Below are 25,512 nucleotides of genomic sequence, written 5' to 3'. Positions count from 1 at the left end.
AGGCTGCAGTGGAAGAAAGTTTTCATTCAGCCAACTGAGCAAGAATAAAACAATTCTGCTTTGTTTTTTTTCTTGGATTGTTTTCAATTTAAGTAACAATATGGGACAGCACGGCTCCAAATCCTCCATAGAAGCCAGGGTGATTTTCCACCACTTTGGCGCAGTGGACATGTATCAGAGAATGGACTCATGTTCTACTCCAGCCTCCGTTGTCCACATACAGAGGAAGGTGACCAGTCAGTCCGCCTATCTTCACTCGTGCCGGGCACTGGAGAAGTCAGCACACCATTCCTGGCCTCAAAGCCGCTGCGACACCGGGGGTCTGGAGTACGTGATGGATAACCCAACCGGCGGCGTGTGGGTGAAGCCGGGAGAGAAGTGGACCAGATCTAGATAGAAAAATAAATGATTGAAGTGAAATGCTACCGAATTCATCGATGGAATTAAGTCAACCACCCGGTGATTGGATGCACTTTGTGCGTGCTTCTCCCGAGCAGCAGGAAACCGGTGATTTTTGGGTTCCTGCGCTGAGCTGCGCCTCCACGCGTCAAGGTGGATTTGGATCGTCTAAGCGACACGGAAGAGTTGGACGGACTGATCACTGATATTTATTGAGTTAGTCTGTATGAGACACTGTCGCACTGGAAGACGGTGAGAGGAAGTAAAGAGTAGGCTACCATGCGTCATGCGCATGCCTTGTTTTCAACATGATTGTGAGATAATCACTAAGTGTTAATAAGAATGAAAACACCTAATTTTATTTGTATTTGCAGAATAATGTGGAGCAGAACAAATGAAAGACAGGAGCTTGGGATAGGTCAGTACTGGGTTAACATAAACCACTGAATTGTGGTTTGTAAACAGAGTGAAACCTGCACTCTTCCATTGGCTGACCAACCTTCATTTATTTTTCCTTCCTTTTTATTTGACTTTGTCTTCCTTTTTAGGATTCATTTTGTTAATGTGTGTAATGGGCTTTGCACAAAGAAATGTTTTTAAATCAAACAGTTTTTTAAACGATGATGGTAGTCTGAATGTGATAGGCTGGAGGTCACCTTGAGAGTGAAGACTTTATGTGTGCCAAGACTTACTTTGAATAACTGAAGTGTCGCAGCAGCTTAATGTCTGAATTTTTAATGGTTGCTTTTGTTTTTCATAAGCTCTAGAAACTTTAAGAAGGTTAGGTGAAAGTGATGTTGCGTCTGAGGATTACAACATCCACCTGACATTTACTATTTATCTTGAGAGGATGTCACGGTGATAGTATGAGGACTGTTTGTATGTTGAAATGAACATTAAAGAACTTTAAACCTCACTTTATTTTCTTTATACTGAGCAGGCCAGCGCTGGTTCACTGAGAAACTACATTTCTTTCTTTGGCTGGTGATGTCTCGATATTGTTCTTCATTATTATTATTATTATTGTTATGCTGCATCATGTTTGCCTATTGATTGTCACTTACACTGAGGAGACAAATGTGTTGTGGAAAAACTTAAGTGAATATTAAAATGATGGAACTGAGTCAGAATGGATTTGAGGTAAATAATCACTGCATGTCATTGTATGTAAACAAGGCACAGTGCACCATAGTCATACATGTACATGCACATCTGCAAAAGCTGCAGCAATAAATGTTCTGCAATATGCAACTGTCTTAAATACATATAAACATCCATAAACTAGAGACTACAGTTAAAAAGCCACTGTACACCACCTACCAAGACGAAATAACATTAAATTGTACATTGTATGTAGTTATGGGGTTTCCAAGCAGTAGTGAGAGTGGTGGTTCATACAACTAAAACATTTCACTGTAGAAATAATTTATTGTCAATAAACTTACAATTCCACTTGAGGAAACTGTGGGCCTACTTGTGTAAATCTCTGAATTGGGAGTTGCACTGGCTGGAGGAAGATTTGGAAATGTGTGTGGACCCACCAAACAGGTCTGAATCAAGTTCCATCATGCACATTCAGCTCTTCAGCAGTCCACCCCCCCCCCACCCCCCCCAAATGCCAGCAACACCAATCGTCATCATTGTTTTGATTGATTCATTTCTCTCAGGTGAGGGTTTAAAGATGTCGTCTTATCCGATTGGTTGTCTGGTTTCCTGGATGCTGTTTTAATCTGTCTGACCTCATGTTCACCACTGACCTCTCCAGTTCCTTCCTCTGGGATGTGGAGCTCTGTGTCGATCTGTTTCAGATGGGTTGGGTGTCCTGCTTTTGGAACTTCTCCTTCAGCTTAGATTTGAGTTTACGTCAGCACACTGCAGCTCTATAGTTCCTGAATGAACAAACATGAAATGTACTCAGTGAGGAGAAATGACAATAAACCTCATAAATGTAAACTTTCAGATCACATCAAGATGGTATTTATTTTTCCCTCTCTATGAAATCTCCTCTACATATCAATTGTGAACAGTTTCTGACTGTTTTCAGCCAGGAAGAATTCATAGATCTGATACAAATGTGTGAGAATCGTAGTCATTCTGTATCCAAAATCTCCTCATCCTCCCTCTGACTCTCTAAGCATTGTGGATAAACTTTATTCAGAACTCTGGATCTTCAGCTAGTTCTTCACAGAACTGACGGTGTCGTCCTCAAGCAGTTGGAACAGAATACATTTTAAATGAATCAAACCCCAACATCAGATCATATATGACAGACTGAAAGTATGCTGGTCTGCAGACTGCAGCATGGAGACTTGATCAGAATGGTAGTTCAGTATTTAATTTGTGGCTGTCGTAGTTAGCTGTTGTGGCTGTGTTTGTACATTTACACAACTTCGTTTTGATGCTGCTGGACAGACAGAAAACTGTAAACCTCTGAATTCTGCTGATGGACTCTGTAGACGATATTCCGTTTTAATAATTATATAATTATTTCATTTGTATGGGGTGCCTCACCAAGACCAGATACCTCTTCACATGTGAGCCTGACTGTAACAAACACAGAGAAACCAGCCAGCACTAAGTATAGTAGGTTATACTTAGTCTGAAAATAAGCCATATTGAACTGGATTAGCTAACTTGTAGAAAAGGCTGGTTTCTTATTTTACAAACAGTAGGTACTGATTCATTTGGGGATAAAACCGCTATCTTAACAGCAACAGGTCATAGAGCAACTACTGTAAAACATTATTAAAGAAATCTCCATATTTATATATGTTTACCAAATACACTACTAATACTCATTCTGATACAAACTATATGAATACGCAGGGTAAGGCCTTCCTTTAACATAGCAGCCCCTTAGGGTTACAAAGAGTAAGAATATAATATAAATAGTGACCCAGAGTTACAATATACAAATGAGAATATGATCATATTCAGAGAAATAAACAAACATTTTATAATGAACCAGGTTGTATAGTACAATGGCGACACCCGCTGGTCAAACAGGGAATTACACAATGGCGTACACACAACGCAGAGACATTACCAACCCGTCCCAGCAACATGACGCTACTAATTCACCTCAATGGTGTAAAAAATGACAACAGCCAACTTATACTTTCTCCAGTCACTTACAGGATTGTGATAATGACGGAAATACCCCTCATCACGCTGTGCACACGCACGTGGGGAAACTTAACCAGGTGAAACTTAACAATATATTACGTGACGTAACAGAGAGCGACAGACACTTACTTCACGTCATTAACTCAGTACTCAGAGTATCACAACTGGAGCACACAGGAGAAGAAGATCATCAGTTGTCACGGGTAAACGCTAGACTTAACTGTTGGCTAATGCAGGCACACTAACTCAAAATCTCTCCACTTTTTTTTACACTACCGCAAACTGAATGCAGGGTGCATACGTCATTTCCTGCAGGTAAATAACATGCCCCCTAAATGATACACACGCAGGAGGTCAGAGCCTTAATACAGTAGCAGAGTCAGTGACTTCTTTTAAATCACTTCCTAAAACCCAACTTTTTTTTATTTATTTAATTGCTTTTTTTTTTTTTTTTTTTTTTTAACTTAACCTCATTTCTGTCCTGCTTTTGTTTGGCCTCACTGACCGGCTTTCTGTTGTTAGATTGCCTCCTGCCTGTTAATGTTTTTACTTTGTTGTCAAAGCACTTTGTAAACTCTGTTTTTAAAGGTGCTATATAAATAAAGTTGTTATTATTAATAATATTATTATTAGAGCCATAACTTAAGTAGCAAAATATAAGCTTTTTCAGTAAAATGTCGGATAACATTTTATAATTTATATTGAGCACATTGCATTAAAAAATGGATGAACAACAGGTCTATTGGTTTTTACAGTGGCAAGCACATAACAAGGGAAGTCCTCAGGTACAAACTTTGGACCCTGATGTGGCACCGTATAGGTGAGCCCTGAGTTATAGTCAGCACGGAGCAAATGGCTTATCCATTAAACTCTGGGCAACGCACTAAGCAAACATTGCGTCAAAAGAGAACTGTACTGGATAACGTGACCACTTCAGTTGATCATCTTTATCTTTCCACCTCGCCATGGGCCTTCGAGGATCTAAGCAACCTGAAGCCCAAGTTCTCCTCCTAGGCCTGGACAACGCTGGAAAATCGACTCTTCTCTACAAACTGAAACACAACGCGTGCGTGAGCACCGTTCCTACCATCGGCTTCAACGTGGAAATGCTCGAGGCGAGAAAGAACAGGAAGAACATTGCCTTAACCGTGTGGGATGTGGGTGGTCAGGGGAAGATGCGGGAGCACTGGAAGAGTTTCCACCAGGACGTAGCAGCCGTCGTGTTTGTGGTGGACAGCTCTGACAGAGAGCGTCTCGGGGAAGCGCGAAGGGAGCTGGAGAAGACGCTGAGGAGTGACCAGCTGCCGGACCGTCCACTCATCATTCTCGCCAACAAACAGGACGTGAACGGTGCTCTGACTGCCACAGAAATCAAAGACAGGTTTCACCTGGGGAAGATCTGCTCTGGTCGGGACTGGTTCGTTCAGCCTTGTTCCGCATCGACGGGATTTGGAATTGAAGAGGCCTTCAGAAAAGTGGTCCAAATGGTCAAACTCTCATCACACTCTGGGGCGATGAAAGACAACATCAAGGAAACAGTGCATTACCTAAGAGCGAGTAGTAGACATTAAGTTTTATTTAGATGCAATGTGTTATTTCCAGACCATTGACATTGAAATAAGTTGTTCTACATCTTTACTCCCTTAACAACCATACCAACAATAAATCATATTTAAAGAGACCCAGCCTTTTGGATCATTATGCAGTGATTATTATGCGCATAGGCTACAGTCACTCAGTTATGTGGGTAATGCGTAAAAATATTATCATACTCTAATGGGCACCACAGGAAACACAAGATACCATTAAGTATATTACGGTGCATTAAAACCACTGCTGAGTACCCGACACACACAATAAGTAACTGTAGACATGTTTTCATTGGTGTATGCATATCTTCTTTCAATTATTAAACAGAATTCGATTATCTCACACAGTCATGGGCAAGTACATTAAATTTAGCATCTCACTGATACAGCATCAGTATCAGCGAGCTATAATAAACAAGCATACGTTTTTAGGTATGTTTTGGTCATACTGGCACAGCTGCAGTGATTCTTGGTTGTGTGTAAATCATTGGGGTTCTTACAATACTCCATCCAGTCTGTTGTGCTAAATGATAAGAAGTTGTTTGTAAATTGTTTTTATTTCAAGATAATTCCCGATGAATTCAAGAGCCAAAAAAACAGAGCAAGTATCATGATGCAGCATCATATACTACACCAGCCAAAGAGACTTGGCAACCCCAAACGTAGTCTCATTAGTGCTATGTTACTGACCTGTGAAACATTGGGTGATCAACAACAACAAAGCCATTAATAAAGGGTGCCTTTTAAGAACATGACAGAAAACTTGGACTCTCGTTGGCCCACACATTTCTGGAAAGAAATAGTGCAACGTAAGATAAAATATTAGGTCGAAAGTATTCACAGAAGAATACATCAGGCTGCAGGGAAAACAGGCTACCAGACAATGTCCTGGGCAGTTTGTTTTTGGTGTTTCTTAAATATCAACTTTGATCATATAAATTACAATCTCAAATGTCGATCTACACTGCTGTAGTCCCCTTCATGTAGTTTGTCCCATAGAAGACTCCAGCCGTCCCCTGTTCCCATCCCGCACCGTCTCTTCATATGTCGGCAAGCGTTTGCATTCATCGTATGTGGGCAGCTGGGCATCTAGGGCTGGATCCATCAAGCTGTCCGGTGTGCAGCGCTCCACAAGCGGTTCTTGTGATGTGGTAACAGTTGGGTGTCCGTTGTGTGGCGGGGTGAGCTGCCTGGACCTAGAACACAACACTCTCTGGACAAAGTATCCCACAGCGAAGAGAAGCAGCAAAATAAGAATCCCAGAAAGTTTCCGGGTGACCATGGCAATGTTGTAGTAAGTCTTGTCCATGAATTGCTTGCAACAGCTGGTAGTGGTGTCATTTCCCTGCACGCAGCAGACCTGGTCATCCCGGCAAAGGACCTGTCCACATTTTCGAATGGAATAAACAACTGTGCGAACAAGAAAACAGACGATAAACAGCACCAGCATTTGGCATCTGTGGAAAAACATCGCTTTTCTGTTCAAACGGGAGAAACGATCCACTGGACCTGGATAAAAACGCTTGGGAAACAGGATGCGGGCGAGACGATTCACTTGTGGATAATACGATGAAAGATGCGTTGGTTGTAATGCTGACGCAGATCCATCATCAGCGCACCGCAAGAACAGAGGACATATTAAAATATTGGAAAAAAGATGGGAAACGAACAATCACATAGATATGTGCGCACATTGAATATAGAGAGTATTCACTGACGTAGCCTATAATTAGAGTTAGTCAGACAGATGAATCTGCACGAATTGTCTCTGCAACATATGAATATGCTAATAAGCTTAACATTAACTCCTAAGTGTATTTCAGAATGCCTAGGATTTATTATGCACTTAGCGAATATATTGATGCCGTCAAGAAAATAGTACACACATCATAGACACAAATGGCTTATTCATTTGATATGAAAGTAAACAGGCGCCCAGGAAATCGACCAGTCGTGTAGGAAGCACTGAAAAATGACCTCTGATTAATTATGAAGGCGGGGGGGAAGGGACATTAAAACAAGCGGCCGGGAGAAGTCAGGGTTGTTGTTTCAGGACCACGGAGAGCGCTCAGCCCACCCTCTATGGAAAACAATGAAGAGTGCTGTCCGAGGTGCTGACACAACGAAACGCAAATATCTTAAATGTTCCAGCAGGGAAGAGCACACAGGGTCTATTTCCATTTGCAATATTAATACGGCTTCGTGTACATTCCGGGGTCAAGTCAGGTCATCTCTTAAAAGGCTGCAATGGTTTGGTCTACATCCACTCGTGCTGATTCGTATATGTGATGCTGCAAGTGGAAAGTGCTGTCAACAAGGACTTTTGCTAAAACTCTCATTGGGTAGACTGCAACAGTTAAGTCAGCAAAAATGTTCAAAAAGGCTCTAATTTTGATTCAATTTCAAAAGTAGGTCTATACTACAGAGAACAGTGACTAATCATTTTACTGGATGCTGCAGCAACGCAAACATTTTATGTTCCATTATATACCCTCACAATGATTGATCAATTATGTGACTACATGATGAGTAGGTTGTGGGTAATAATGGAGGGAAATGCTCCCTAATAGCATGTCTGCCTTTCTCCTTGGTTCAAAATAGCCAGTATTATGTTTGAAGAATCTTTACAGTGCATTTCAAAAGCATACACTCTGTTATGTCTTGTGTGTATGTGTAAAAATACACAAACACACAACACATCCTTTTGACATCCACTTCTGTTGCATGGGCCTAATGAGTCTGAGTGCTTAAAACCCAATAGTAATTAAATTATTTGCTTTAAACCATATTGAATTCTTGGCCAACCACTACAGGATGTTGGATTTTGTAAAGATCAGATATCAAGTAATGGGGAAAATTGTGATGTTCATCTGTTCTTGCAAGGTAGATGCGACAAAAAGCCCCAAGTTAATGTGGTAAAATATTTATTGAAAAAAAAAAAAAAAAAAAAGCGGTTGACTTTTGTATGGAAAAGACAAGCACTGTAACAAAAAATACCTCTTAAAGTACATGGAGAATGGTAAATACTGTTCCTGTGAAAATGGTTGACAGGAAAAACTCAAATGAGAAGAGACTAGAATGACGAGATTAATCTCTGCATTTGCAGGGTTTGTCATGTGCCAAAAATGTTTGTCCTGTTCATGGCAGCAGTGAAATCATTGTTTTTTTTCTTAATCAACAGCCCTCAGTGTGCTATCCCAAGTCTCAGTTGGTGTTGCTCTTTGGTGAAAGCACCACTTTGGCATCTGTTGGTGTTGTTACAAATTTGCTGGATGGGAGGACAATAAGGGGTCCCAGCTGCATAGTTTTCTCTGAAAAAACAAATCACATGGGGTCTCATTAAAAATGGGAAAGGGTTTCTTTCAGCTGCATTGAACTAGTATATTCAAATATAATTAAGGAGAAGACAGTCGATAGCGAGATTAACCTTCAAATTAAAAGATCTATTGTGTTTATTATGGCTGAATGACATGCAAAAAATTTATATTGCAGTTACTCAATTGCACATACAGTAGATTGATGTAAAAAGAACAAAAAAAAAAATGAAAGAATTCAGAATATGTAATATCTGTTGTATTCACCTGCTTTATTGTCTGCTCCCCTCTTCATTAATCTAGCAGAAGATTGATGAGGTTTGTTTTGTTGGCTCTGCTGCATTCCTGGACGGAAACGGATATATGTGGCTGGATGTTGTTCATCTCCGCTCTGGACTAAACTTTCCTGTGAAATCATGGTGGACCAGGCTTTTGTGCTGATGGTAGTTGCAGGGGCTTCTGTTGAGGGAGGTTCCTCAACCTGATGGGATATATTGCAGCTTCTACATGCCTGGTCATTCCCATCAACTGACCGCCATCTGGACAAGGAGGGAATTTTTTTTTTTTCAATAAATGGAACCCACTTCTCAAATTTGTGAGACCAGCAAAAAATGCAAGGGAGGGAAAACTTTACTCATTTTTTGATAATACTGTGACACTATACCGACCCTGCTGACTATAAAACTGCTATATCATTAGTAATAATATATAATACCTGTTCTCAATTAAAGAGCAGGCCCTGTTTTGTGAGCTGACAGTTAATGTGACCGGAACAGCCTTCATGTAGCAGGTTATGTAGACCTACAGGAGAGATATTAGTGTGAGATACAATCAAATTCCTCCTTCAAGTCTCATGTATACTGAACAGAACAATGTAACAAATGCACATCTTACAGAGGCATGCACAAAGATGAAGATGTGACAGCAAAAAAAAAAAAAAAAAAATAGACAGGAGAGGCAACCGACCTGGTTCCTGGGCTCCTGGTGAAACCTGAAGGCATCTAGCTTAAATCTCAGCTTGTGCTCCGCAACTCTTGGTAAGAAGCGGGACATGGAGTTTGTCAGGTAAGCATCAGTAAGACATCTGTTATAGCAGCAAAGGAGGACAAAATGTTAGGAATGCAGTTCAAACAAATGTCAAAAACCAGAATGATGCACTTTGGTTTTTTATGGTTGCAGGAGGAAATGGTTTTATATGCTTGTGGTGCTTACCCATAATGTTCAATAAAGTCATATCTTAAGGTTGTCTCTGCATCAGGAGTTGCTGTGGCAACACAGTAGTCAACATAGACTCGCAGGGGCATGTGGTTACCAATGACGGCAGAGACTTCAAAATGAATGGGGTCACCCAAGAAGTATGAATAAGACCCCCTGTCAAACTGCCAGTCATCTACAAAAATGATAAAAATAAACACACCTGTCAAAATGGAAAACAACAGACACCTTCAAAGTGAAGCATTACTCATATGTTACATAAGACTCCTCAGACTAGAAAAAAAAAAAAAAAAAAGATGCTTTATCACTGCCATCCTTTCAATACCAGTCATGAGTCGCAGATTGAAATCTATTTGGTCCTCAGCTGAGATCCTGGAGACAAAAGGAACCCAGGTTGGATGCAGAGAAACAATATCCACAGCATATTTCCTGAAAATACACAGCCACATCAATATTTCAAGATTAATTCTTAGTGCTGTTTAATTGTCCATGAGGGCTGAAGGCAGAAATAATCCTATCAAAATCCAAGAAGCTGCATCCTACAGCACACACACACACACACACACACACACACACACACACACACACACACACACACACACACACACACACTATTGTGTCAAAACATGACTTACTTTTCATAATGGCATTCAACTGGAATTGCTGCTCCATCCAGTCTAAGCAAGCCATCAGATGAAGCTTCCGGTGAGTAGACCAGAACATTAGAATAAACAATCTTCTCTTTTGTCGACTGGAAAAGAATATTGTAAGTTTTTCAGTATATTCTACATAATAATAAAATCAATAACACTTGCTGAACCAATTTTCTAACAATACCCAAACAAACAGGTGAAACATTTTAGCGACGACTTTCCACAACAACACTCGAGCTGCATATACAAACAAAACATCGCTTACTGAGAGTTTAGTGTCACAATCAATCAGGTTGGTCCGGATGGTGAATTCAGCAACTCCTGACGGGAATGCTCTGCATGCACTCTCCTCAGCTAGTGAATCTGAGCCCAGGCGCAGATGTGTACCGTCCACCTGAAGGCCTGTATCAAACATGTCGGCCTGCACCACGACCTCCATCGAGTCCGGGTGGCACTTGACCACGACAGGCTGAGGTCGCACGCTGTGCTCTGCGCTTTGCTGCTGTTTTACCGCTGGCTCTCTGAGCTGTATGTTATCGTGAGTCCTGGTCTGGGTGCGTGAGTTTGCTGTGCTGGAGCCTCGGCTGTACACTAACCGGCTTTCTGCGAGTGTAGAAACTGAGATAAGGACGATAATCCACCAAGAAGAGCGTCTTTGCAGGTTTCGGTCCATCGTTGGGCTCGAACATCCGGGTGTGGAAGGAGTGACGGGGTGCTGCAACCGCTGAAAATATCACCACAGGTGTAAGTCATTTTCGTTGATTTGACTTGAACTGGGCTACAAACACACCTGGTTCGACTGATTACTATCAAGTGTGTCAACGTAAAGGTTTTAGCTTAATCAGCAGTTTTTAGTCTACGTAATTAATTAATAGTTCACCAATAGCCTCCAATTAATAATATACATAACTTTATAAATGTGTACATTAGTGTGGTTCTTAGGCTAAGCTACATATGTGCCACGAGCTAAATTTTCCACTAGGTGGCACTACAACCGCATATAGGTTCAGTCTATCAGCTGCAAAATGATTAATGCCTTTTAATGTAACTGAGCTAATGTCTGTTGGTGCTTCGGGGTTTTGCCCTGACCTAGGCAGCGTCACCGTCTTACCGTCTATTTAGTCATTAAATTGAGACAGCACCCAAGGGTTTAGGCTAATAACATTTTAAAAAGAGAGGTGACAAATGTACTTCAACTCTTCTTGGAAACAGGGTACCGGCAATCATACTCATGCATTTTCTACATTACTAATTTAATAATCTGAAATAATAACATGATAACAGGAGTAGCTGAGCATGCCTTACAAGCCTGAAAACTTTATTTGCCCCGGATTTTACCTGTCAGGATATAAACTTCCCTACTCACACTCAGTTGCCAGTTTATACCAGTAAACCTATATAGGATATATGTATGCCTGGTTAAAACTAATGCAGTTTAGTTCAACAACTTTGCTATAAAGCCTACCTTCATGAAGTTTATAATGTCCTTTTTTTTGTTTTAGAAAGGTTTTCATGTACGATCATTCTGTGGTGCTGGTATTGCGTTCGTCCTATCCTCACTGATATAAATAATGTTGACAGAACATAGATACACCTGTCAGTATCATGCAATACAAGTCAGGTTAGCTAGGTGTACCTAATAAACTGGCAACTGAGTGTATTTGGAAGTTGTTGGAGCCCTATGCAGCCTGAGGGGAAGACTACAGTACTTCCTCTTCCTGTGCATGTTTTTTCTTTTTTTTCTTTTCTTTTCTTTTTTTTTGAAGGAAAAAAAATGTCAAATGCATTATCATATATATTTGTACATTGTACTCATTATTTCTCTCCTGTCTCTCTGAGTCGGATCCACCTCTTCAGTTAACTGTCTCACAACTTTTCTGTGGCAAGACTGTCATAGGTCTCTCTCAACCCCAGCAGCCACAAATCTCAGTTGTGCCAGTTCCACTGAACACAGTACGGACGGAAAATAAAACTGAAAGCTTTATTTCACTTTCAGTAAGGATTTATGAATAACTAACACAGCCTATGTGCACTTTCAAAACAATATTCCCACAATAAAAATGTGTAGTTTCAGATGGCACTGTTGGGCACTGAGCTGAACAAGTTAACACTGCAAAGTCTTGACTAAGTCTTTACAACTTTATCTGAACTTTCATATTATTTATTTGCTATTTATAAACGTTTCATGCAGTATGTGCTGAATACAGTGACACTTGACTATCTGCTGTATTTCTATTGTCTCTAATCCTAAATCTGACCTTGTGTAGCCCAAACCCTAACTCTGCATGTTAAATATTAGTTTAATCAAAATACTACACCGCACAGTAAATATCCTTTGAATGACTTTCACATCCTTCTGAATATCAAAAGTCTTTTTACTGACTTTATTATGGTCACCTGATAGTAAGCTGATTATTAACCCTGGACTTTCCAAAAGTTGAAGTTAGAACAAATACTCTCGTGCATTCTGTTAGTAAATAATGATTCTCAAAAGTCTTAGCTGGTTAGGCTCAGTTGGTTACAGGAAAATACAGTCAGGTGTGTAGAAATAGTCCAGTGGCAGAATAAGAAAATCATGTATTTAGGAATTCAGGACCTCTACAGCAAATTCAGTTTTTCCCGGAAATCACATACATTGTCGTTTAGTAGCTACAATAGATTAACCACTGCCGTCGGGGCTCTTATTTGAAAGAAGGAAAATCCAATGACTAAATTTGATCCATATGTACTTGTTGTGACCGAGTGTCACTGTATATTCATTTAATCAAGGACAATAATACTTGCATCATCACACAGTAATACATTTTCTGGAATTGAAGTGAAAAGAGTAAACAATAGTGAACAAATGAATGATTCATCAGCCAGATTTATGCAGGAAAAATATTTATTTGATAAGTCTCAGAAGAAGTAAATAACAGCAATAAATAGTTGTAAATAAATAGTCCAGATTTAAATAAAAAGGTTAATAAATAAATAGCATTTAGTGTGTAAATACACTTTATAAATAAGTACTTTAACACATCATTTTGATGTTAAATATAAATTATATGATGACATAAAAATAATAAATATATAACTTAAAATTAAAAAGTTATAAAAGTAGACTGAAGTGTTTTCTGTCACATCTAGATTATTTTTGTGTCAGAGCACAAGAGAGAATTTATTTAGCGTGTTCACCAGAGTTCATGTATCCAATGACTCTGTTGATTGTGATGGTGCGGATGTGGAATCCCTTCAGCACTTTGCAGAGGTTCAGTCTTTCCTCAAAGGTGCTATCACGCTCTACAGCAGCCTTTAAGATAAGAAACAGTCATTAGAAAAGATTTACTAGTCACACAATGACTCGTTTTCCAAAAGAAGAAAAGGCTGTTCAGTTTTCTATTTTTAATGTATTTCTTGAAAAAAGAGGTAACATGTTCTTTTAGTTCTTTCTACAAGTTTTAATCCATAGAGAGTTCAGTAAGTTAAAAAAAAAATCACAATGTATTTCTAACTTGTCATTGTGACATGCACTTACCTGCTTTGAGGTCAAGTCTGCGGACAGAGACCATGTGAAGCAGTTCTGTTGAGGAAAGGATTGATGTTTAACATTTAACTGTGTGTATAATGAACAATTCAATAGTATAAGAGCTACTAATGTAAACATTGGCAGTTTTGGGATTTTACTTGAGAAATTTCTGTTGCAGCGTCTCTTAGAAAATTCTCCCCTTTTAGCCTTTCACGTGAATTTAACTGTTGTTATTCAAATATATTTATATCTAAAAGAGATAAAGCAGATGGGGACCTGTATTGTTACTAACAAGCCACTCCATGGACAGCCACTGTACATTTTTTCTAGCATTAGTTCAAACTCTGCTGAAATACTGTGTATTGTGTAAATTAAGTTACCTCCATGAATTCTCTGAGGCTGGACAGAACAATTTTGTCAAGTAACTTAGAAGGGTCCGGCTGGGCTGTGAGAAATTTGTAGTAGTGACGCAGGTCCTTCTCAATCTCTGTCAGACATGACTCCTAGATGGGAAAACAGCAGAGTTAGTTAAATTCAATGTGTACAATTGGCATAAATGATTTTACTTGACATTTCTGTCAAAGATATATTTTAAGTGTATAAAATAACATATAACAATAGAAAAAAAGGTATTCTTTAAGTAGCACTTTTGACAGAGACAGAACGACCCACCTGATCAAATTCTGATTTAGCGATTCCAGAGCATGTTGATTCCTATGGGACAAACACAGTTAAACTTTTATTATAATACAGTGGCTCAGTTATATCACAGAGTTACAGTTACAATTGTTCAGTCTAGATAAAATAGAGATAAGAATAAAGTATTGGTATTTATTTTAATATTATGGTTTTCATTTCAGAATATTCTGCCATGTCTGGAACTTGAAATACCAGTATATGAGAAAATGTGAACTTTCATGATGTACCTTTGGTGCACACACAGATGGTGTGTTAGTCTCCATGTTCAGCTCCACACTCTGCTCGGTGCAGTTGATTGCATGGAACATTTCCTTCTGTGACAAGGAAAGAGATTTTTTTTTTCTTTAAAACTGCAAATTCAAGACAGATTAAAGATAAAGAAGATAAAGATGATAGAAACTCATCACCATCAGTTTTGTTGGCCTACCTCTGAGAGAGCCACAGTGATGTTCTGTAGAAGTGTTCGTCCGTATAAGACACAGGAGTCGGTCATTGGTCCATTTCTCATCATCGGCAGAGACTGGCTGAGCTGCCACAGAGGACAGCTGAGCATCAGCAGCAGGAGTGCAGGAGTGAAGTCTGTCAAAAAGAGAAAAATAACATTCCATTAGTAAATCTTGAATTTCAATTTTCTTGCAGGTAGAAGATATTTTTCAGTGTCTTATACTCACAGAGCTTGATGAGTGGCATCTTGGACAAGACTGTTGATTCTTGGTGATTGTGGATGAACTCAGACATTCTTGAGTGTTTTATACCCAGAGTGACGCAGGGATTTCCCTCACATAACTGCAGTGTTTTGACGCCTAACTGTAAATTGAAAGGTTGCGTAACTTCCTTTTCCCCCTATCACTGAATATCACTGAAGGCTTTGGTGAAACTGGAATTAACACAGGCACTGAGTAAAAGCTCTATACATCAATCTTAAGGTTACCATGGAGCGTCACACTGATGAGACTGACTGTTCATTGTTGACATTTCCAAAGGGGAGAGCAGAGTGAAAGTATATTTTATTTTAAACTGTAATGCTGAACAGTCATGTTCAACATTTGTACTGTATTGTCCAATGTATCTGTAATCACAAACAGAGACTTTAACTTTATCTACAGTAGAATAAAGCTTCTGGTAAATCTTAGAAATTGACATTTTATTATAGGCCTATAGAGTATTATCATAAATTTATGACATATTTAGGAAAAATAATTAAATTTTATTTGTTCAATAACTCAAAAATATAAAAACTAAAATATAATACCGTCAATATATGAATGAGATTTTGGCTTCTAATGAAAAAATAAATGCATTCATTCATTGGTCATTCTGTTTATCCTTATAGGTCACACGGGGAAAAAATAATTTAAAGATTTATTTCTTAAGATATAAGTAGGTGTATTTTTTGACATAACTATTATAAATGTTGAATATACTTTTCAGGGCCAAATCATTTAAATAATTTCAAAATTGCGCAGCCATAAGAGGCGGAGATTATTTATTAACTTGTATATGTTCACAAGTGTTGAAGGTAAAAACTTATGTTTTAATTAAAATAAGCAACTTTTTTTTCTTTGGCTCATTTGCTTTTTTAATAATATTTTTAAAAGTTAACAGCAGTTTATTTAGATCATCTTATGAGTGTATCTGTAATTTTTATCCCTACAGTCAGTGCTGTTCCCCCTGTGGTAATCCGTCAGAAAACTTACTTAAGCATTAACAGAAGTGTGAATGTGTGACTGACCAGAGAAACTCAGCACTCATTTGTGCAGCTCGAAAACTGTGAATGACAGTGTACTCACTTTCCGGCATTACACTTGATGAAACAATCTTCATGTGTCTGTGTTTTTTCATCATACATCACCTTCATTTGGTTTTACAGTTAATATTGATACATACAGATTTAGTTGGAACATGAAATGCAAATGAAATCTCATGAAAACCGGCCAAATAGAGACAAAGTTCACACCATTGAAACATTTATTATTGGCCTTTTTTTTTTTTTTTTTTTTACAATCATTATACAGTACATTAATCAACAGAGCAAACAATAGAAAAAGAAAGTTTAACTTTGTGTTAATTGACATTCTTAAAAAGCTGAGAGTGAAAACACCTAAACACAGCCAGATAACAAGGCATGATCCTCATCCTTATAATAAAGTATCTTGTAACATTTACATACAGTATGTCCATAAACCTTTTCAACAGATAAAATAGATATATACTTAGACTGTGATTTATTAATATATTGTTTTTTTAATGTTAAACTTTCAGCATTGGTAAATTGAGCATGACAAAAATCACATTGCATATTTTTATTAAGAGGCTCTTCATGTCAACATGCCTCCCCTTTTGCCTCCTCTATCTATATATATTAACCCAAAATAATTTTTGAACTCACATCTTGTCATTTTGTCTAATGTTTCAAGTATCACCACATTTGACGAATACAAATTTGTCTAAATAAAATTCAAAATGTGGTCCAAATTAGCTCTTAATACATATTTAAAGCAGGTGGAAACTGTTACATCAAATTTTGTGCCTAAGTGATCAAGACCTCTGTGAAGCTAAGCTTTACATGAGCACAGATGGAGAGTGTTATTTTCTGTTGCTCAGACAGTATACGTTATTATAGTGAAATTCAGTGTTAAACAGTGTTGACACAGTGCTCTAAGTGAAAAGAAAGTAATGAAATTGGTAAATACTGCATATCTACAGAAGAACGGACAAATCTTCTTGATCATTATAGAGACAAACAAAAGACGATGTTAATTGATCTTCATTTCAGTTAGGTGTGGCCCCTGAAAATCATCATCCTCTTTGAGATAAGTGAGAAAAAAAGATGCTTAGGGGCTCCCTCTGACCCAGCTTTAACATACATGAGTGTACTGTGCAAAATAATGAAGAGGTAAATCAGTGTCAAGAGGATTCCCCTAATTCTGTGAAATATACTATGATTAATCATGCCGAGTGGAAGTGAAAAGCCCACACATACTGAAAACAGCAATCACGCCTGTCCTTTGACAACATCCTGTGTTGTGGTGCGACACATTATGTGTGTGTTATACTATATCTTGCATTGATCTCTCCAGAAAACGGTCAGCACAGATATGGAGTTTCGTTGGTAACAGTGGTGACAGTCCATGAAGCGGTGGGTTGGGTGGCGTGCAGACAGACACACGTGAAGACAGGGTGTTTTATTTAGACATAGCTTTGTCTGCCTGGTGCCGCTGATGGCTGTGGGCGTGCCTGTCGCGATAAACACAAGAAGTACATTAGAATGAGCACAGCATGACACCCAGTGAACGTCCGAATACAGCTTCTACGGACCGCTCATCTCTGACAGTATTTAAAGTAGAGAGGGAGAATTTGACAGATATTAAAAAGACAAAAAACAGACAGTGAGGTGAGAGCTTCACCTGGTGAGGTCCTCTATGTCCACCAACATAGCGTCCTGCTCTACATGAAGCTCATCCCTCATCAGCAGCAACTGCACCAGCTCCTCATTTAAACCTGTGTAAGATAATATAGATTAGCAATTCACTAGAGACCAATGCATTGTTGAGGGTGTCACTATAAAATTAGGAGGAAAAGGAATTTAGGAACTGTAGGAGGAAATGTTAGAAAACGCCCATATTTTGAACTATAACTGCCAACGATGATATTCCATCAAAATGTAAGAACGGGGGATTTATTGAGTTTATCAAATACTTCCAGATGAGATTTGTCTGTGTGTATCTCTGTGTTTGCTCTGTGTGTGTCTGTTCTACTCACTCTGAATCTGTGAGTGTAAGTCATTTGTGATGACTTGCAGCTGTCCGAGACTCATGTCCCTCATGTCACCTCGCCTCAAATTCCTCTTCATCAAACCCTCGCTGATGTGAGGCAAATGGGGAAGCTGCGTACGAAAACACACACAGACAGGGAAAAAATGCTTATCAAAATGTGCAAAATCAATAAAGGCAACTGTATCTACATGTATGTGTCTATCTGCGTTTGCAAATGTGCTTCATCCATCAACAGTAGGACAAACTTTCTTTTGTTCATCAGTATCTGGGGTTTCCTCTTGGTCACACACACATGTGTCCAGTTTTAAACCCTGACTGACCTTCTGGTCAGACCATGCAAGTCCCTTATGTAATATTTATTGTGTTGTGTTTACTGTAACAGCAACTTACAGTCAGTCATTCTGTTCTTACTTTTGGATATTTTTTTGCCCTGAATCATCTCCTAAAACACATTTTTTTTATTGAAGTTGTAAAGAGCAACACACACACACAGACACAAATCCCTGATCTGTGTTTCTATCTCTCACTGACTAACCAAGTCAGCCACAGGTGAACGTCTGTGCAGTTGGATCTGCCTCTCCACCTCCACCTGCATGCGAGCCATGGGTCGAGCTAGAGCTAGTGCCACCCGGGCCTCCTCCTGCAGTCGCCGCTGCACCCGCCAGAACCCGCTGCAGTCATCTAACGGGTCTGAGTCCTCTTCCGCCGTGTCCCGGTCTGATAACGAAGAGCTCTGCTTGCTCTGGAGAGGAAGTAGTGTAGGTGAAATCATGCATAACTGCTCATGTGGTTCTCAGTCATTACAAAGAGCAATGAGCAATGAGAGTAGTGGGACGAGACAGAAACACACATACAAACACCGAGATGACATTTAAGCCGTGCATACCACAGGTGACAGCGGTGTGTCCAGACTGGTCTCTGTCCTGCTGTCCTCAGCATCGCTGTCTTTGTCACTGCTGCTGTCATTAACGAAACACACCTGCAGGTTCACACCGCCCTGCAGCCTGAGAAGAAAAACACAAAGGGTGAAGAACATGAGAGAGAAAATGTGGATGTTCAGTCAGACCCTCAAAATATCTTCTAGTCATCATGAAACCTATAGGGAGAAGAAGGAAACTACGGATTGATTGTAGCTACTGAGTTTGTTTACACACAAAAAAACAAACCACATTAAATAAAACATCGACAGCATGTAGGACCTGGTATGAATTTAGATCTTTAAAATATGTCCTCAACAAGATGATCCTTAAAGGTATTTATACATAAGGTGAAATTGTGCATATTCAATAATGAAGAAAGGAGTGAAAACTGGAAAGGCCAGGAAATGTTTGAGAAAAAAAGTTCAAACGTTTGTAGAATTCTAACATGAATAATAAAAAACACATTTAATTCAGGTAATTACTGTAATTCCCACAAAATGGCACATCTTTTATCAAAATGTTTTGTAGCTCTCTGTTCTACAGTGTATATAATATGCCAGATTCAATGGGGAATCAGCTGGATTTTTTTTTGTACAGTGTAAGAGGAAGAGCACTGTTGTTTTGTCTTTCTAAAAGAAGCTCAAGTATTTCTTTTTCTTTTCGGCAATGGCAGGTTGTGACATGCTCACACCAACAATTCTAAATACTCCTTAAACTAATGACCTCTTTTTTTAAGATGCTCATGGGATTAATGGTGGAGATGACTGACCACTGGCAAACTTTTTTATCGCTTTTTGGTAAAACACAAGGTCTCAGGCTGCTTTTCATGGTTTGGGTTAGGTAAAAGAGAAATCTTAATGCTGCAGCATTTCAAAGTGAGGTCCATAAAGAAATGGTCTCTCTTCTCTTCTATTCAGTTTCAGAGTTGGTGTGGAAGAACTTGACTGCCTTGCGCAGAGTTCCGACTTCAACCCCATCCAGCAGTCCAGCAGGAACATCAACTGTCAGTATCAACATCAACTGTAACCCTGGACCTCATCGCCTAACGTAAGTGCCCAGCCTGACCTCACGCAGCAAATCCCTGCAGCCGGGTTCCAAAATCTTGTGTGTGGCCATTAAGTGCACTGATGTCAGTAGTGTCACAAAGTGTGACATAATCGAGTAGGAACAAAAGCAAATGAAATCTTTGATGAAACAAAATGAAAGTCACAAACATAACATGGTCCTTGGTCACAGAGAAACAGTGTGTGACCAGCAGTTACACAGAATCCATTGAAACCTCAACCTTTCCAGGAGCTCAAAACACAATTCATCCATTTCCAGATCATGATAGTCTGACTGAAATAACCTAACAACCCAAAGTATCCCCCCTCTACACCAGGATGAGAACAATAACATATACAAAATCTCACAACCATGGACAGGGTGGTGTTGGAATTTCCACCCCAAACTAAATCCCAGGGTGTGCACTTTTTTTTTTTAACTTCCAGTGGAGGTCACATGACTCCTTAAACACCAATCACAGCCCTGGGTTTATATAAGGCATCACTTCTTCTTTCAAAGGCATTTGGACCACAGACAGAACTGCACTTCCCCCAAACAGTAGCGATTACCACGGGAGGAGCGGGAGGGACCATTGTTTAACATATACGCCCCCTCCAATGAAAGACTCAAAGTGGCAGAAAGTTACTAGAGGTCAAAGTTGTCATGAAAAGAAAGCAGCGTGGTGTTGTAGGTGTAGTGGCTTTGGTTAACCAACTTGTGTCTGATGTAATGCAACTCCACTGCGTCTGCATGCATGTGTTTGTGAATACCCAAAACCTCATTTACAAACATAACATATCAATTTCATTAGAAAATGATTTCTTGGTTTCTACTCTATAACACAATCTATTTATATTTATATTCATTTTTGGAATGAAAACAAAATATTCTTTTAAAAATCTATTTGTCAAACATTATTTGTATTTGTAAAAAAAATGTATTATAATATTTTATTATAATTTTTTTATATACATATAGATAAATCATGTCGCTATACCTTACAGGTGAAAAAAAAAGGAGATGGAGATGAAAAATGTTATAATCTGTTTACATTTGATGCTTTTTGTAGCAGTTGGTGACATATATTTCAGTGGGAGATATCTCATTTTTACACTAGATATCTAATCCATAGCCCACCATGAGAATTTCTTTAATGTTTGTCTGACTCATGAAGCTGGGGCATCGCTAGGTTTCTGTCTCAGCAGCTAGTCACGTAATAGAGGTTAACCACTGTGCCACCTCATCTGTGCATGCTCTTTCCATATTGGTACTTTTTTGTTCTGGTGCTAATGGAAATTAGTTATTATTCAGTCCAATGACGGACTGGCTTACCGGGAAACCTTTCACTTTCATTTTGCATTATCTGTTAAATGAATCCTTCATTCCTTTTTTTTTACAAGTCTGACACAGACACAAGCACAAGGTAATTCAACTCATTTACGTAACCTCTCCTATTGCACTGCACTGCACTCTCCACTACATGATTCATGGATTCATGATTCATGATTAAGGGCCATCTATCATTTACTGTCATTTGCCCTTAATGCCTTCAGTATTGCAGTCAGTTTTATAATAGGTGTGTATATATATATATATATATATATATATATGTATGTGTGTGTGTGTGTGTGTGCGTGTGTGTGTGTGTGTGTGTAGTATAGTTTTTACTTAGCTGAGCTACTGAACAGCTCCCTCTGCTGGTTGTTAAATAACTGCTGCTGCAACTGTATTTGACATGTAGACAGAGCTCAAGCTACTGCAAATCTTTCAAAACAGGCCACTGAGGTGAATGGAGAATGCTACATCCTAGTCCTTTGAAAACCACGTATTTCCAAAAAAGCCAACTTTTAAGAGCTAAGAAAAAACTTTTCCTCTATCCATACATTACCTTTCACTTTGTCTGAAAAATTCAAAATCACAAAATTTGGAGATACATGGTCAAAGTTGTTACAAAGGTAGGCTGATATTGACATATTACTTTATTAGTCACTATGATGAGCAAGTGTTTGATTAAGTGCCTTGTACAGGCCTGGTCTAAATATGGCACAGCACACATGTACTGGCTACAAAACCTACAATTAAGTTTTATATTCAGGCTTTAAAATGGATTAATAATGTTTTCTGTTAGTTAATGGAATCAGTGTATAACTGTTTCTGTGACATTACTCCCAGATTAAAATATGGAAAAGATCTATAGAGTTAAAGTTTCAGCTGTCAGCAGCTAAAGCACAAAAATATCGGTGCCAACCTTCAAAAAGCTACATTGATCAAACCGTAACACACTTGTACACACACACACTCAATTCAAACCCACCGGGAGGATGGGCCATTCTTGCTGCAGCTGGTGTAGATGACTGGCTCGTCGTCATAGAAACTGCCAAGGGCAAGTTTCTGCCTGATGGACTCTCTCTCATTCCTCTGGGCCTGCCAGAAACCCAGAAAAATACATGAATATAAAGAATATTAATAAAAGTTCTGTGGCTGTGCTGCTATTTCTGCTTCATTGATCAAGTAGGACACACTCGTGGGAAGAATTATTAAGCTGAGTGTGTAAAATGCCATTTAAATTTGAGCTATAAATACTTGTATGGTACAAAAGCATTTTCTGGTTGGAAGGAGGATAAAAGGAAAAACGAGGAAAAGAAACTGGGGGGGGCAAATATGGATAATGTAGAGGAAGGTGTAGCTGAAAAGAATGCAGCAAAGTCATGCAATCCAATTTCCTGCCATTCACATATTAAGATAAACCTTCTGTGAGATCACATATGACATTGCCATTATGATTCTATAAATATGTTAACTGCTCTATCAGAGCATAGCTAACATATTTATAAAGATTGGTTCTGTGCCTTCTCTTCTACTCCTCCATGAGCTCAAATAATAGGTGCACACATCACCACTTGCACTACTTAATCTGTCTGTAAATAGTCGCTTAACCAAAAATATCACATTTAAATAGTCCGTGTAAAATTCTAAAGCCTGGCTATGCTTGTCATACAGGCACTACAAAAAATACTAGACTGCATTTTATGGTGATTAAAAAGGCAGTTCTCTCACATCAATGTGCGCTGATTTCCTCCCACAGTTCAGAGACATGCAGGTCAGGTGAAGTGGACATTTAACAGTCACATTTATGAATGTGAGTGTTAATGCCTTTATTTTGTCTGTGTGTGTAGAGTGAGGCCCTGCCGATAGCCTGGCTGTACCTATAGACTGTGTATAGACGTAGCCTCTTTGACGTCACCCATAGGTTTCTGAAGAGCGGTTTTAAAGCTAAGATTGGGTGTTCCATCATCGCCATCTTGGCAGTAACTGTCTCCACCTAACTCCTGGATAATCCAAAAATGTGCAAAGGGGTGGGGTTTGTGCTGAGCTGAGATTTCAGCACAGGTCGGTTTTAGAAGTGTGGTACAAATACCCTCCTGTTAGTGACTCGGTATCGGAAAGTGACAAGACAGTCTGACTGGGCCAGGGCTAGCTGGTTACGCTTAATTCAGTACAAGGAAAGAAGTGAGAGAAATAGAAGCAAAACAAGAGGGATGCTTTCCACCGCCGGAGACAGCAAGTAAAGGAATTAAGTTATATGCTGAACTCGCAACATTTCTTCAGCTATTAATACTAATGTTGGCTGTGAAGTAATATCAAAGCCTATAAATAGGACCTTTAACCCTGATGACATCTTGTTTCAACATGGAGGGAAAGTGTACAGTACAGTACTTCATTTCTCTTTACAGGTCCACAAAGCATCCCTAATGCATCTTTTTCAGCCTACAGTGATTGTGATATAAACCACACTTCTCCTTTTTTCAGCCAATTATAGAAATCAACAACTCTTTAAGGGTTTTGGTAATCACTTGCAACCAGGAGAGTATAACATCAGTAAGTCATCAATTATCCTCTGACTTGACTAACTTGAGAGTAAAGTGGTTAAAAATGTAACCGTGTCATTCTGCGCTGGTGTTTCACAACTTCCCCTATGTGACTCGTCTCTTTTGACTGGCTCCTCTCCTCATATTCATCTCCAGGCATGGTGTCTCATGTAGTTTCTCCTCCTCCTCTTCTTCCTCCTCATTCTCTTCTCTTACTTCTTCATTTTACATCCTTCCCTGTATCATTTATCATCTTCACGTCATCTCAGCTTCCACTTTGTAGCTGCCCTCATTTCTTTTTGTCAACTACAAACATTTTTAGGTCGTTTGAGCTGCGTAGGATTCAAAGTCTCACAGTTTTTGTCTTGATGCAGAGAAATGCCGAACAAAATGCCTCAGCACAGCATGGTTTTCTATACTGGCACCATGGGGAAAGTATTTTTATATTATGGGACTGTATGCCAAATTTCCACATGACCTAAGGCTGCCTACTTGTGTGTGTGCCTGTGACGCACACACACACACACACACACACACACACACACACACACGCACACAAACACCTATCACCAACCGCCATTGAATAACACTGCTAAAATTAGAGATGTGTCTCTTGTGTGTCAGGGTTCTCTCTCTAAATAACCTGCCGAAAAACAGGCCCCACACACACACACACACGTTTTCAGTGACGCATCATTAGATGAGGCTGTGATGTAAGAGCATAAATCACAGTTGATCGCCTTCACTCTCCCAGCCAACGCTCTGCCTCCTGCTCATCCGCTTCAGACTACTGTATGACCTCCTTACCTGCATACCGTCTACACACAGATACACACACATACACACAGATTCACACAGAGCCTATTTCATCCTTCCAGAAGAAAGTATGTGGTACAGTAAAAGAGCCTTATGGTCACTGTAAATGGTACAGAATGATTTCATTAATACAAGATGGGAAAAAGCATGTTATGATTTATAAACATCACACACATTGAGATGGAATTATTTCTAATATCACAGAAGAGATGTAAAAAAAAGGATAAGCAGGTGAATATCACATATGAACACACCCACTCCCTTTACAATCACACATCCACTCATCCAGTATGGCTGATTCATCTACAGCAGCACGCCCATGATGGATACCTATCATGTATACCTGTAAATATTTTGTTACGTATGCTACACCCTCCGAATTACACACCACCGCACACAAACACAAATCCACACACCTGGTAAACGCGTTTCTCCTGGTGCACCATCCTTCATCGCATTGTATTAAACCAGCTGCCGTGCCCTTCTCTACACTGCAGTGAAGCTAGACCCAGGAGACCCTCTCATATACTGCAGCTCCGTGCAGGAGAGCAAGGGAGGGAGGGAGGGAGGGAGGGAGGAAAGAG

The 25,512-nt window shown here is 39.3% G+C and overlaps 4 protein-coding genes and 1 long non-coding RNA gene across 6 annotated transcripts in view; 1 reads left to right on the top strand and 4 right to left on the bottom strand.

Moving 5' to 3' along the window:
• Nucleotides 1–59: 59 nt before the first annotated feature.
• Nucleotides 60–3,819, bottom strand: LOC147819162 (uncharacterized). Its single transcript, XR_015437200.1, has 3 exons — nt 3,655–3,819; nt 2,157–2,288; nt 60–389 (listed from the first exon to the last, which is right to left on the bottom strand). It is a non-coding gene; the product is annotated as an uncharacterized LOC147819162 (long non-coding RNA).
• A 533-nt stretch (nt 3,820–4,352) lies between these two features.
• Nucleotides 4,353–5,206, top strand: arl14 (ADP-ribosylation factor-like 14). The gene has a single exon (XM_023405413.2). The coding sequence runs from the start codon at nt 4,491–4,493 to the stop codon at nt 5,094–5,096; it is 606 nt and encodes a 201-aa protein (XP_023261181.1). The 5' UTR covers nt 4,353–4,490; the 3' UTR covers nt 5,097–5,206.
• A 2,858-nt stretch (nt 5,207–8,064) lies between these two features.
• On the bottom strand, nt 8,065–11,020 carry LOC111654482 (zona pellucida sperm-binding protein 3-like). The gene is made up of 8 exons (XM_023405524.1): nt 10,562–11,020; nt 10,279–10,394; nt 9,969–10,072; nt 9,641–9,818; nt 9,395–9,512; nt 9,144–9,229; nt 8,696–8,967; nt 8,065–8,425 (listed from the first exon to the last, which is right to left on the bottom strand). Exons 1-8 carry the CDS (start codon nt 10,967–10,969, stop codon nt 8,319–8,321), a joined length of 1,389 nt encoding a protein of 462 aa, XP_023261292.1. The 5' UTR covers nt 10,970–11,020; the 3' UTR covers nt 8,065–8,318.
• Nucleotides 11,021–13,420: 2,400 nt separating this feature from the next.
• LOC111654424 (interleukin-12 subunit alpha-like) lies at nt 13,421–15,029 on the bottom strand. Its single transcript, XM_023405415.2, has 6 exons — nt 14,931–15,029; nt 14,731–14,817; nt 14,477–14,518; nt 14,185–14,307; nt 13,814–13,858; nt 13,421–13,588 (listed from the first exon to the last, which is right to left on the bottom strand). The coding sequence occupies exons 1-6, from the start codon at nt 15,012–15,014 to the stop codon at nt 13,457–13,459; spliced, it is 513 nt and encodes a 170-aa protein (XP_023261183.2). The 5' UTR covers nt 15,015–15,029; the 3' UTR covers nt 13,421–13,456.
• Nucleotides 15,030–16,457: 1,428 nt separating this feature from the next.
• Nucleotides 16,458–25,512, bottom strand: part of LOC111654399 (schwannomin-interacting protein 1-like) — an 11,158-nt gene continuing 2,103 nt past the window's right edge. Inside the window, exons 1-7 of one of the 2 annotated variants that reach the window (XM_023405388.2) lie at nt 25,345–25,464; nt 22,558–22,667; nt 19,166–19,283; nt 18,815–19,021; nt 18,266–18,389; nt 17,911–18,004; nt 16,458–17,740 (exon numbers count right to left, since the gene is read on the bottom strand). In XM_023405388.2, the coding sequence (XP_023261156.1) occupies nt 17,689–17,740; nt 17,911–18,004; nt 18,266–18,389; nt 18,815–19,021; nt 19,166–19,283; nt 22,558–22,667; nt 25,345–25,374 (735 nt within the window). In that variant the 5' untranslated portion in view covers nt 25,375–25,464 and the 3' untranslated portion in view covers nt 16,458–17,688. Of the gene's footprint in view, nt 17,741–17,910; nt 18,005–18,265; nt 18,390–18,814; nt 19,022–19,165; nt 19,284–22,557; nt 22,668–25,344; nt 25,465–25,512 lie in introns of those variants that run through there. The other variant, XM_087173737.1, reaches the window with a different exon arrangement.

The sequence above is a fragment of the Seriola lalandi genome, unplaced genomic scaffold, assembly GCF_002814215.2.
Source record: "Seriola lalandi dorsalis isolate HSWRI2012SDOR001 ecotype SW California unplaced genomic scaffold, Sedor1 jcf7180002054277, whole genome shotgun sequence".
NCBI lineage: Eukaryota > Metazoa > Chordata > Actinopteri > Carangiformes > Carangidae > Seriola > Seriola lalandi.
The sequence above is the reverse complement of the archived record's forward strand: the minus strand, read 5'-3'. Positions and strand labels throughout refer to the sequence as shown.

What these genes read in the sequence shown, in the direction of transcription:
- arl14 (XM_023405413.2), top strand. Translation starts at nt 4,491, where the DNA reads ATGGGCCTTCGAGGATCTAAGCAACCTGAAGCCCAAGTTCTCCTCCTA.
- LOC111654482 (XM_023405524.1), bottom strand. Translation starts at nt 10,969, where the DNA reads ATGGACCGAAACCTGCAAAGACGCTCTTCTTGGTGGATTATCGTCCTT. An exon ending in CAATCTGCGACTCATGACTG is followed by an intron (nt 9,819 to 9,968) that starts GTATTGAAAGGA and finishes TCATTTTTGTAG; the next exon opens with ATGACTGGCAGTTTGACAGG. An exon ending in GGGAGCAGACAATAAAGCAG is followed by an intron (nt 8,426 to 8,695) that starts GTGAATACAACA and finishes TTGTTTTTTCAG; the next exon opens with AGAAAACTATGCAGCTGGGA.
- LOC111654424 (XM_023405415.2), bottom strand. Translation starts at nt 15,014, where the DNA reads ATGATGAGAAATGGACCAATGACCGACTCCTGTGTCTTATACGGACGA. An exon ending in CTAAATCAGAATTTGATCAG is followed by an intron (nt 14,308 to 14,476) that starts GTGGGTCGTTCT and finishes TTTCCCATCTAG; the next exon opens with GAGTCATGTCTGACAGAGAT. An exon ending in CAGACTTGACCTCAAAGCAG is followed by an intron (nt 13,589 to 13,813) that starts GTAAGTGCATGT and finishes CTTATCTTAAAG; the next exon opens with GCTGCTGTAGAGCGTGATAG.